The sequence below is a fragment of the Anguilla anguilla genome, chromosome 8 (genome assembly GCF_013347855.1).
Source record: "Anguilla anguilla isolate fAngAng1 chromosome 8, fAngAng1.pri, whole genome shotgun sequence".
Taxonomy (NCBI): Eukaryota; Metazoa; Chordata; class Actinopteri; order Anguilliformes; family Anguillidae; genus Anguilla; species Anguilla anguilla.
This window is the reverse complement of record NC_049208.1, coordinates 21,595,380-21,607,757: the sequence shown is the minus strand read 5'-3', so window position 1 is coordinate 21,607,757 and position 12,378 is coordinate 21,595,380. Positions and strand designations below refer to the sequence as shown.

General features: G+C 40.4%; 2 protein-coding genes across 8 annotated transcripts in view; one reads left to right on the top strand and one right to left on the bottom strand.

Annotated features, from left to right (window-relative positions):
* Nucleotides 1-5,982, top strand: part of obscnb (obscurin, cytoskeletal calmodulin and titin-interacting RhoGEF b) — a 129,745-nt gene extending 123,763 nt beyond the window's left edge. For all 5 annotated transcript variants that reach the window (XM_035428903.1, XM_035428902.1, XM_035428900.1 and 2 more), the window contains 7 exons: nt 476-643; nt 1,378-1,495; nt 1,885-2,124; nt 2,583-2,806; nt 3,200-3,275; nt 3,829-3,978; nt 4,541-5,982. In XM_035428903.1, the coding sequence (XP_035284794.1) occupies nt 476-643; nt 1,378-1,495; nt 1,885-2,124; nt 2,583-2,806; nt 3,200-3,275; nt 3,829-3,978; nt 4,541-4,772 (1,208 nt within the window). In that variant the 3' untranslated portion in view covers nt 4,773-5,982. The remainder of the gene's footprint in view (nt 1-475; nt 644-1,377; nt 1,496-1,884; nt 2,125-2,582; nt 2,807-3,199; nt 3,276-3,828; nt 3,979-4,540) is intronic.
* Nucleotides 5,260-12,378, bottom strand: part of guk1a (guanylate kinase 1a) — a 21,596-nt gene continuing 14,477 nt past the window's right edge. For all 3 annotated transcript variants that reach the window (XM_035428907.1, XM_035428908.1, XM_035428909.1), the window contains exons 4-8: nt 9,833-9,929; nt 8,734-8,872; nt 8,112-8,196; nt 7,785-7,870; nt 5,260-7,582 (exon numbers count right to left, since the gene is read on the bottom strand). In XM_035428907.1, coding sequence (XP_035284798.1) covers nt 7,547-7,582; nt 7,785-7,870; nt 8,112-8,196; nt 8,734-8,872; nt 9,833-9,929 — 443 coding nt within the window. In that variant the 3' untranslated portion in view covers nt 5,260-7,546. The remainder of the gene's footprint in view (nt 7,583-7,784; nt 7,871-8,111; nt 8,197-8,733; nt 8,873-9,832; nt 9,930-12,378) is intronic.

Sequence of the window (12,378 nt, the reverse complement as noted above, 5' to 3'; positions counted from 1 at the left end):
CAAATGTTTTCAGAAACGTTTTAGTAGTCTGTTTAGGTGGAATATGAGAGTTTATGAACAGGCCGCCATGTTTCTTCAGTTTGAAAACATTGAGGGGAAACCAATATAGCCAATCAGGAGCTGGCAGTGTTCCATCATATTAAAAAGTATATGAACAGCAACAATTTTCTGGCTGGATATCTTGATTGACAGTTATATGACGTAGTAGTACCTCCAAATAGGTACTCTGACATTGTGATTGGAGTGGCATGCAGAAAGCATTTTTCAAATGTTAGAGGTCAGCACCAAGATGTTTTCTGTCAGTTTTTTCTGCCAAATGAAATTATTTCAGAAATTCTGAAATAACTATATGGATTATAACGTTCTGTTATAAAGTAGGCATACACATATGTTTGCAGCTGAAAATTGTATAGCCTGTATGCTGTTTTCCAACCGGTTTATCCATTTGTGTCCTTCTGTTTCTGGGCTCTTTCAGGTAGGGAGTGGAGACTGCTGGCTGAGGGCATGGCAGACAGTTACTACACAGCTAGTAACCTGAGCAAAGTGGCACAGTATCAGTTCAGGGTGGCCTGTCTGAACAGAGCTGGCAAAGGGTCTTTCAGTGAGCCCTCTGTCCCCATCACTATCAGAGCTGAGCAGCAAGGCAAGGAATGACCATCTTCTGCTCTATTTCAGAAAAAAGCTGGTGTTTGCCATACATTGCATATCATGGTTAATTTAAAGGTATACTATGCAGAATTTTTCTGGGCGTGATGCTCTTTTCTGTTTGGGAAGGGGAGGGTGTGGCTACAGAGCCTGTGTGGTGGGAGCAGGTTTCTGCAGAGCATTGCAGCTTCTGCAATGGCTGAGGTGAAGAAGTACAGCGAAGTGAAATGACGAGCCGACAGGGCTAATTAAAAAACCACAGTCAACCTTGGAACCTGTTGGACCTGTAAATAACGTTACCTCTAGCTATCCAGCTAGCTACGTTTGGTAGCCTAGCTAGATGGCCAAAGTCGGGTACTTGGAGGTGAGTGGGCAAGGTTGAAGATGGAGGAGATTAATTTGATTGTAAACACAGGACCACAGTAATGCTAAACATGCTGCATAGTATGCCTTTAAGGTATATATAGCCAGTGTGTGCAGCCTATTGTAGCCCATTCACCTAGGTACCTTGCCACCATCTGTCCACCAGGAGACCAGTAGAGAAATATAAGACAGTTGGAAGGCTGAATAAAATGTTTTGTTTTTTTTACCCTATGTATCATTCAAAATGTGAAATAATGTATGTGAAACAATGTTCTAAAAACTGAAGCATAATATAAAATCCCCACCTCACAGATTCTTAATGATTTTACGAAGCCACTGTCATTTTGATATGGTCTCTCTCTCTCTCAGACCTTCTAGCTCCTCTCATCTACACAGAGTCCACTGGGTCCTTGGGGCTTACAGGGCAGATTCAGTTCTCCTTATCTACCCTACACAAAACCTACAGTTTCCTCTCTGAGATCAACAGGTACAGAGCCCCAAGTAACACACCAACAAACAAATACGCAGCTTTCTTCAACCACTAATGTATGTATATTTCCTACATATTGGAAACCCTCAGATTATTCAAATGGTTATCATCCTATAACTGAAACTCAGATAATAATACTTAAAGAATCTCTTCATTCTTTCCCTCAGTTTTTCTGAGACTAGTGGTAAAAACAATGCTAATTTGGGTATTGATTCCTTGATAATTAAAAAATGTGTCAAAAATTAAATTGCAGGTCAGCCTATTGCATTTGTGTTATATTTTGTATTGGTCATATAAGATCTGTAGGCATTAAGGTATGTAACACATAGTAATGGTAGTTAGTGAAGTGTCTTATGATGTGAGCCTTTCCTTTGGTCTTTCACCAGGGGGCGCTTCAGCGTGTTGAAGCAGTGTCGGGAAGATCAGAGTGGGCAGCTATTGGCTGGCAAGATCACACCATTCAAGCCAAAGTGGCGCCAGTGGGCCCTGAGGGAATACCAGCTGCTGAGGAGGCTGAATCATGCTCACCTGGTGCAGCTGCAGGTGGCCTTCATAACACCCCGCTACCTGGTCCTCATCCTGGAGCTGTGCCAAGGCCAGGACTTGTTCCATCATTTAGCAGAGAGGCAAGCTTCTGTCTGTCTGAAGGCTGCTAGTACTCACTCAATATGTATACGCTAAACCTTCAATCAGTATTATAACACCCAATGTTTACGTCTGATTTCGCATATTGTGGCAGATTTTAATGTTCACTGGAGATAGATTATCCTGTTGAAGGGATCACCAGCAGTATTTTTACCAGAATTTGGCTGAAAACTTTTGGTCAAGACTGTAGTATTCTCATCCCTATGCCATTCGCTGTTTGCCTGTCCACCTGTCTATAATTAAGCCAACATCTCTTGACTCAGCACTGATGAAGGAATTTTGATATAATTTGTATTTTCTTATAGAAGTCGCCAAAATCCACACATATATATATATATATATATATATATATATATACTTCAATGTATCAACCAGGTTAGTTTTAAACTAATACCTTGTCACCATGATCACCATCTGACTGTCCACTGTTCTTACACAGAGACCTGTACGGTGAGATGCACGTGCAGGCATTCTTGCAGCAGATCCTCAGCGTCGCAAACTACATGCACCGCAGGAGAGTTGCACACCTGGACCTCAAGTCCGACAACATCCTGGTAACCGAGCAGAGTGTGCTGAAGGTGGTGGACCTGGGCTCGGCACATGTCTTCACCCCGGGCCAGCCCGTCTTCACCGAGCGCTTGCTGGAAATTTCAGAGAGCAAAGGTGGCGGTCTCTCAAAACTTGCATCCTCTTCTTCCAGTGTGGCACGTTATTAGAAATGCATTAAACAAATTTCCATGGCTTTTCACATAACCGCTGCACTTCATTAGGAGAAACCTGCCCCAGGAATTGACCTTCTTGCTGTGCCACTGAAGTCTTTTACAGCCATAGTTGTATTTCTTTTAAGTAGCCAGTCCTATCTAACATGTTTGTACAGAACGCTATGCATGCTTGAATATTATTTGCTTAATGGGTGAGCTGCAGCTATTATATTTCACTCTCACCCAAGCTTAGCAGATCAATTGCAAAGACTGCAGTATTACACACAGCATTTGATTTTGACATTTGATTTTGTGAAGACTGCTACTAATATACTGTCTACTGACATTCCCAAAGCTCCTGAAGTTCTGGAGGGACAAGGCGTGGGCCCAGAAACAGATATCTGGGCCATTGGAGTTTTGGCATTTATAATGTGAGTAGGCTATGTATGTCCTGGAATTAATAATAATAAATGCATATACAAATCCTATGAATAACTGCAACTGTGCAGTGCAGTGTATATGCCTTATGCTGTGTACTCCTTAAGTTTGGACTACCATGTGACTCCATCGATACAGGTGGGGACCTGTAGCCAAGGCATCACATTTAGACCATGAGCAGGGTGTCCTTAGAAGCTGTTGAAAAATTGTCTGGTTTATCTTGTGATTCCTTCTTCACACATTGAGGGTGATGGTGGGGAAAAAACATATTTTTTTTTTTTAGTTCACTTATAGTTTAATCCCTTAAGGCAGGGATACTCAAATGTGGTCCTTTTAATAGTACTGATTTTCATTACTCCCACTATTCAAGGACTGATTTAAACCTGACACAGCAGGTGAGTGTAATCTCTGGGAAAACAGTGATATTCTTTGACTATTGACTAGCAGGCAGTAGAGAAAACCAGCAGTACTGCTGACCTTAAGTATCACTGCCTTAAAGCCTCAGTGAGGCTGTCCTTCATGAACATGTCACTCTCCAATCTACAGGTTAAGCGCAGATGAACCCTTTCACACTGAGAGCCACTGTGAGCGGGAACACAGTATGAAAAAGGGCAAACTGCAGTTTGGGAGGTGCTATTCTGGCTTATCTGAGGGAGCCCTCAACTTCATGAAGAGGGCACTGAACACCAAACCGCAGTGAGTACAGTGAGAACATCATGTCCTTTTATCACTAGCTCATTCTTTGTGCCATTTAGAAATACAATGCATGGAATGAATGACCATTTGCTCTCTGCTGAGTAACCCTGACTTTAGCCATTGATTGAACATTGACAGTTTGTGTGCATCTTCAAATTCAATGTTTGTGAAATTGGCAAATCACATGCAGCTACAGAAAAGATTATCATCCTGTCCAGTTCCATAATATACTGTATAGACTATAAAATGTTTTTTTCAAAAGCAGCTGCCATATATGAATCAGCAGCGCTTCAAAGCAGTGCAGTTTCCAAAAGTGAATGCAGCCTCAGCCTCAAGGTCGTAATGTTAAACTAACGAGATTCATGTGGTCATTCAAAACATGTTCAGATGCCTTTTGAATTGTTACTGCTGAATTTCTCACTGCAATGTCACATTTATCACCCATTACGAGCTTGCGTGTCTTTTTCCTCTGTGAAGTGAATCTAGGAGGGCCACGGGGAGTCATTCACACCTGCATCCCGGTGATGAGCCGCAGTCAGGGTAAATCTTCCTGTGTTCACAGGTCAAGGCCTTCAGCTGCCGAGTGCCTCCAGATGCCGTGGATACAGGGGGCGCGTCAGCCCTCCAAGTACCGCGATGCCGTGGTGTGCTTCACCACAGACAAACTGCGAGCCTACCTGCAGGAACGCGAGCTGCGACGCTGGCACGCCCATGCCGAACTGGAGGCACGGCACACCCAGCCGCAGGCCCGATTCCCATCCTCACACCGCAGGCATTCAGATTGCACCTTTTAAATTTTATTTATTTCTTTTATTTTTTTTAAGAGGTCCAAAGTTGTTATAGTGATGCAAGAATAAAGTACCACTCATTTTCTCGCCACTGGCCTCAATATTAGAGGGACTTCACAGATGCTCTTCAAATAGCAATGAACATTGAAGTATCAGTGCATTGCATCCAGTTTTCTTGCTGTTAAATCAGAAGTTTAAGTTGTGTTGCTGTACACAGTATTATGCAGTTATGCAGGTTTATTTATTTGAGAATGCAGTGCAAATTCAATATAAAATTCAGCTAAAAAACAAAAACTTTGACTATTTTTTTTCAGTGAGAAATAGTCTCATTGCATTTCATTTTTTTGTTTCACCTGGATATCAATGTTTAAGGCCAGTACTTCAAAAAAAAACTTGGCATCCAGTTTGCGGACACTGTACATCTTAAAAATAACTAACAATCATAGCAATGTTTGTCAAGTGTGAAACAAATGACAACATGCTTACACAGTGGTGCATGTTACTTTTTATTGTACTAGTACGATGACATACAAAAACATGTTACAAAAACACACTTGCAACTCGACAACTGGTTAAAGGACGGTTCACTTCCGCAACCATAGAACCCAAGTGCACTTTCTATAGATACTTCTTATGCGCATGCATTTTAAGTAGGGATGTTAAATAAACGCCAACAAAATGTTAAATTAACGCTAGAGTGGCAGCCATTAAGCAGCAGTAACATATTCAATAACTTATTTTCAGAGCAAAGCAGTTTATTCTAAGGAATGATTTCAGACAGTTTGAGGAAATGCTAATATTGGGAAAGTCAGTTTGCTCTTGCCAAGCTTGGTATTTTGAGAATATTAGTTGTACATTATAGCAGCTCCTATTGTCAAATCTATCAAATACATTATTATCTCAGCATTTTGTCCGACTGCTTTATTTTCCTAGTTGACAAACCATGAACTGAGAATACAGTCTGCAATCCTATGTACGCAGATTTGCAAGATTTTACCATTTCTCTGCTAGTGGTATTTAACATCCCATATTTCAAGTCGTGCAGATGTCTTGTGTTCTTGGTTCAAAGTTAATGTTGCAGGGATCATCTGCCTGTCTATGTTCCACATGTGAAATCAGCCCTGTGAAAGAGTTCAGTTTATATATCTTTCCTTTGTATTGAAACCATTTTTTATGAGTGTAGAATAAGACTAAGCTTTGATATGTCCTTGGGGTGCACATTCTCAAAAATCAGTTTTTTAAACCTAAAAAAATAGTTAAAAAAAGAACAAATGTACAAAATAAAATGTCTATGAATGTACAACTTAAAAAACAACAAAAATCTGACAGATTGGCTGCTTGCTTGGATCATGTCTAAAGCTGGGAACATTAATGGGTATTTCATAAACAGGCATTGATATGTAATCATAATTATCATCTGACCTACATTTCAAGGGGATAACACTCTTCAAAATATACTTACTATGACCTCCTATTATAACACAACAGATTATTACAATCACTCTTTAACAAGTAATGGTCTTTCTATAAAACATGGAGGGTAGGTCTTCCAAATGAACAAGTAAATGGAAGAAAGAAAGAAAAAAACTTTTCAGCCTGCCTTATAACTTGCAGTATCCAAGTAAAGCAAAGTATGACAACATCTGTAAAACAATGATCTAGATTATGATCAAAGAGCACAACAAATAAAAATAAAAAGTCAGAAACAATGAAAAATATTTTTTCCTTAAAACACTGGAGAGGAGATGCCTATTGCCAATTTCCAGTTCCTGAGCATAATCAGTTGTGGGTGTGCTTTCTTGTTTGAAGCAAATTCAGCAACCTGAAGTTGCAACTCATAGCTGCCACGCCTACACTAGTAAATATACACTGATGAAGTAAATATACACAACTGAGAATTTCATCTCCATTAATAAAAATAAAGAAAAACCTATTCATGACTCTTTCATGATGGACATCACCCATGACCAATTTCCTGGGGAATTGAGGGCAATGGGTCGGTGTTGCATCTGCTTCTTCTGTGATTTTGAGTGTTCTGAACGAGGGTGCGTCTTTGCGTGGGCTCTTGGCTGTTGTAGGCTGAAACCTAAGCTCTACTTTGTTTGGAGAAAAGCCATGGTGTGCAGCCAATGCTGAAGATGAGATTAACCCCTTGATCTGCACTGACCTCCAAAGAGTTACAAAAGAAATTCTGCTTTTACAAACACGCTTGGTGTGCCACATAAACCAGGCACATGGGCTCAGCCCAAGGCGCGAGCGTCCACTGTAAACCACTGTAAACCTCATACAGAAAGACCTACATGATACACTACCCTTACACCATCGGTTTGGACTCTTCATTTGAGACTGCATTCCACGTTTTTCAGCTAGTCTGGACAATGCTCAATGCTTACCGTAAAACTTACAATGTGACAGGCAAAGGAGAGTGAAAACACAACTTAAAAGTTCAACAGGAGTGTGCCATTTTACCAATTTCCCCATCTGCAGTAAAAGAAAACCTCCGCTATTGTCTGTAACGCATCTGGCGGAAATGGTAACATATGGATGTACAGCACATGTTAAATGCTAACCTGGATGTGGGATACATAAGATTCCCAGTAAAACTCTTCAGGATGGAGGAGTAGGGGGAAGGTGGGTCAGCTAGGATGGGAGCAGGGGATGGGACGTGTAGTGGACTGGTGGACCAGCTGTGTGACGGAATGTTGGGATTCTGGAATGGAAGGTGGGTGATCGCAGTCTGAGGAGCAGCCAGGGAGAATTGCTGCACTGCAGTTGGCCACCTAAGACTTGTTGGCTTCCTGGACTTTTGCAATTTCCTGTTGATGAGAGAAGAGAAAGGAAGTTAAGGCAATTGGGCGCCGATAAAGCTGCATGGAAAGACGTGCATGATCTCAACTCAACCCTACCCTGCCACCAAATTGAAGAATGTGGGAGTGTATGAGCAACTTTTAAGCTGTCGGGGGATTCTTCCGCTTGTCTGCAAAGCAGAATAAAGTCTGAGATATCCCTCATACTTACATCAACAAGAACATCTTTCAACTTCCCATAGGCATCTTCCAAGTTGTCATTGATGATCACAAGATCAAATATGCCAGGCTCCTTGCCTAAAACAGGAAAAACAAAGACTACTGAAACAAATAGGTTGTCATCATGCCATAAACTTGCATTTGACAAATACCAAGAATGGTGGCCAATATAAGGTTGCAACAAATCAACTGGCAATTCCTTAATGTATCTGCATGGAGGTGAAGCAGAAAGATGTTCAGCATCCTTACAAGGGATCATGTAAGTATATGATGGTGAAGCAGCATAACCCATAGTTTTGCCCTGGTTAAAGATACTTACTGAGCTCCATGTCTAGTCGTGCTGCTTCCAAACGCTTCTGTAGGCTCTCCTCTGTTTCAGTCTGCCTATCCCTCAAACGCTGTTCCTGCAACCAGAAAAGACATGGGAATTAACAGACCAAACCAGGCATTTATCCATAAACTACAACAGTACCTTAACGAGATAAGCCAACCAGCGAACCTTACTATTTATTTCAAATTGTTTATAAAGAAACATACATAACAGAAAAGCAGTAGAAGCTCATTTTAAACTCCAACATGCTGTTTGCCTTTGAAATAATTATCCATGGTCAGGTAGCATAAATGCAATATCATTTTTCAGCACTGAAAAATTTATCAGGGGACCACTGCCCTAATTGGAATAATGGATGCAGCAATAACCAAATTAATTATATATACGTACTTCCCATTGAACTGACAACAAAGATATCAATGTAGCAATGTAAATGGCACAAAATCCTGGCCACACAAGGTATGACTAAATACGGGCTAATGTAACATGCCATGTGACTTCCTGTTACAGTGCACCTGCATGATATGCAGAACCTTAATTCCACAAAGCTGTTGTCGCCTTTTCAAGGCTAAGGATGCATCTCTCCTTGTCGGGGCTGACCAGCTCTTACCAGGATCTGCATGGAGGGTGGCTGGATGGACACGTAGATGGGGTTGAGGTCGGTCTTCTTGATGTTCTTCACACCCTGTATGTCAACGTCCAGGATGCAGATCAGGTTCTTGGCCTGGACGTCCTGCACGGAGGCCTTACTGTGGACAGTGGGAGAAGTACACATTACAGTAACCATAACAATTTCAACTGTGTACAATAATCTTTATTATTTGGGCTATAGTGGCTTTGGAATGGCCAAGTGTGCCATGCTGAACCTGGATTTTCTCAGAGTATGGGAGAAGGCATTCTGAAAGCGATTGGTCTATCAGTGAGCATCACATGCAAAATGAGGGGCGGGCGGGTGATCAGGTGAGCAGGCCATCAAATCCTCTTTCTCAGTAAGGTTACTAACCCACTCTTCCTGGACAACAAGGCTTTAGCCATGACATTCTGTACCTGACATTCTGACCCACATGTTTTACAAAAGCTTTCTACATTCCCTGAGACAATGAACTCTGCTCCCTTCCATTTGCCTCCTCTAAGCCAATGAGACAATTATGCAACGTGTACCACTGACACTGTTTAGCACAGAGTTAAGGTGTTACGCTGGACCACTTCCTGGTTGGGCTGAAGGTAATCAATAAAGTCCTCCAAAATCCTGTTTATCCCTCATCCAATTAGTTATACCTAATTTTCACCAAGAAAACCCTATTCAATTACAAGTCCACATTATCAATGTACATGCAATATCTGTTGGAGACTTGAACCTCATTTAAAATGTTATTATCAGTCCCTCAGCAGAGGCCTCTACTTCTGCTTCTTTCCTGTTGCTAGTAGCCACAGGCATGCAAAATGAGTCACCAGGACTAACTATTTAACCTGGTAACATCTATGCAGTGTGACAATTATGAATTATTAAGCAGGAACAGAAATATTGAGAATAGTTCCATAAAGTCTCAAGCAATTTGTACAAAAAATAATCCAGGGTCATAAATGTATGCGGATATCAAATTCATTTATTGCAAGTTGTTATAGGCATAATGTATGCAACACTTGGGACGTTAAGAAATGCACCCAAAAACTATTCAATGGGGACCTCATTTGAAGCATGGACACACCTTGTTCCATACATGTTCCCAGAGAACTCCGCGTTCTCGATAAATTCCCCGTTGGCAATGCCCTCGGTCATCTTCTCCCTCGTCACATAATGGTAATCTGCGGGCGAGAAACGGACAGTGGCAGGTGGCATGAGGTTAAAAGGATTGAGAAAGATGATTCTACCACCTTGCATATCCTGCAAGGTTACATTGTAATATCAGGAGATGAGCATGTGCACCTAATCCCTTTGCCCACGCTTGTGGGGGAGATGAGCATCTTCACACGACTGCTTATACCTGACAGTCAGCCTTATCGCTGAATTCTCCAACTGGGTGACAGACCTCTAAGGATATAGACCACCTGGTTTTACGGTTGTTGATGGCTGCTAGACTTGGTTGACAGAGGCTTCAGAAATCACTTCTGTCTCAGTATTAGACAGCATTATCGGTATACCCTGTAACTCGGATGTCCACTGACTGAATTGTTAAAAAAAGCGATAAATATATAAATAAGTAGTAAATGCATAAATAACATTATCTTTAAGGCAGCAGGAGGTTTTTTTGTACCATAGGTTATACGGTATTATACTTGACTTCATTGCCCTCTGCACCTTGTATCTAAGTGGTTTAACACTGATTCAATGCACTTCCAGGCAGTGCAGTGACGGAGACCATATGGAGCCGGAATGTGCAGCCCCCTTCATGTTGTGTGCGAATACGTGACTGAGCACAAGCTGCTTAGCTTGGCTGAAGAGGATTAGGCAGTCAGTTTTATTGAATGGTGTGCTTGTGTCCTCCACAGCCCTTAATACAAACAAATTATTTATTGAACTTTAAACACTCAAAATGTACATGACAAAAGACTAGGTTCTGAGTAATATTATTCCATCTGTTGCCTTTTTTATAGGTGTGTAATTTGGTTGATGCTGGAAGGTTCAGCATCAAACTGAAGCTCCTTGGTCTCAAAGCCTAAGCAGGAAGGACGTTTCAGTGTTGTTTCATGTGTCTTCGCTATGTCTTGGAGTAATTCAAGCCTAATTCAAGATGCTAAGACCCCTTTGGAGGCACTGGCAACTTTTATCAAAAGAAATTAGAAATGAAACAACCCATACAGGGAATGCAGCACATTCCACACAAAGGAGAAATTAGGGGTAAAAAATCTCAGCTCTTGTGAGCACAAAACTGCTAGCCTACACCTGTATGCTTGTTACGTTTAAATTCTTAAATGTTTCTTTGCATAATAGCATGCAATACAGTCCAAGACTCCATTTGCTAACATTGAGCCATTTTCACAGAAATGATCAAAATGAATGGAATCCTTCATGTGCTACAGGGTTACATATCATAGTTAAAAAAGCAGATTACAGGAAATAGCAGAGCTAGTCACAACACAGTATTCACACACAACTATTTTTACTAAGGTGACTATTCATCATGTTAACATTTTCATTAGCAAGACAATCTTGTTTCAGTTATAATGCCTAATTATTTAACCTACAAGAATCTTAAAAAGAGGAAATTAAATTATGACAAATAGGATAAGACTCACAGGTCTCAAACAAAGAATACTTTTTTTACTCCAGATATCGAAATTGAAGAAATTCGACTGAAATATAACTTTCACACTGGATTTTGATCTGATGTTGCAATATGCACCAATGATCGGAACAAATAAAAATAATATCTAGTATTCCACATTTTATTTTTTTCCTCAAGTCTTCCTTGTTATTCCAAGTTGAAACATATAATGTGCAAGAAAAGTCATATTTATTTTAATTTGCTATTCAAAGTTGAGGCCAAATCACAAAGCTAAAAAGGGGACTGTGTTACACATTAATATTAATGTATATGAATTTAATAAAAAGGTATTCCCGTTTGACCTTAAAAAACTGATATAAAACTGCAGCACGTTAAAGCAAGAGATTTCAAACTGGAATGGGGGTACCCAATGTGTATGCCGTTTTTCCTTACTACCATAACTGCAGCCTCTCAATTTCATAGAGGTGCTATCTAGACTCTTAATGCCTATGGAAGGATGATTTAACCGATTCTGGTCACATCATATTCCCCATCCTACTGACTTTTAATCAGTGGGATGAAATACTTATTTAATTTTCAGAAATGTGCTGTATAGCCACTAGAGCTGTCATTTTTTCCCAAATACTGAGTTCGAATGAATCTCATAAATAAAATAAATTTGTTCTAATTTGTTTGAATGTTTTACCATGAAAATGTCAATAAAAATGTTCCACAAATGTATCATTATTATGGCCCAGTTTACATTTCCCATTAAATCAATACCCAGATAGGGTAAACGCACTATGCTATGACTAAGGAAAAGTGACAACAGTATCTTTAACTTTTATTAATTAAAATAAAACCAATAAAGATCACAACAGAGCCAATGATGCCGTTCATGGCAATAAAATGCGGCTCATCACCTTGGTCTTGCTCTGGAAGGCTGCTGGATGAATGTATTGATCTAACCTGACCAAATAATGAAAAAGAATTTTCTTGAAGTATGCAGATCTGCAATCCATGATGCTTCTATAAATCAATGAAATAAA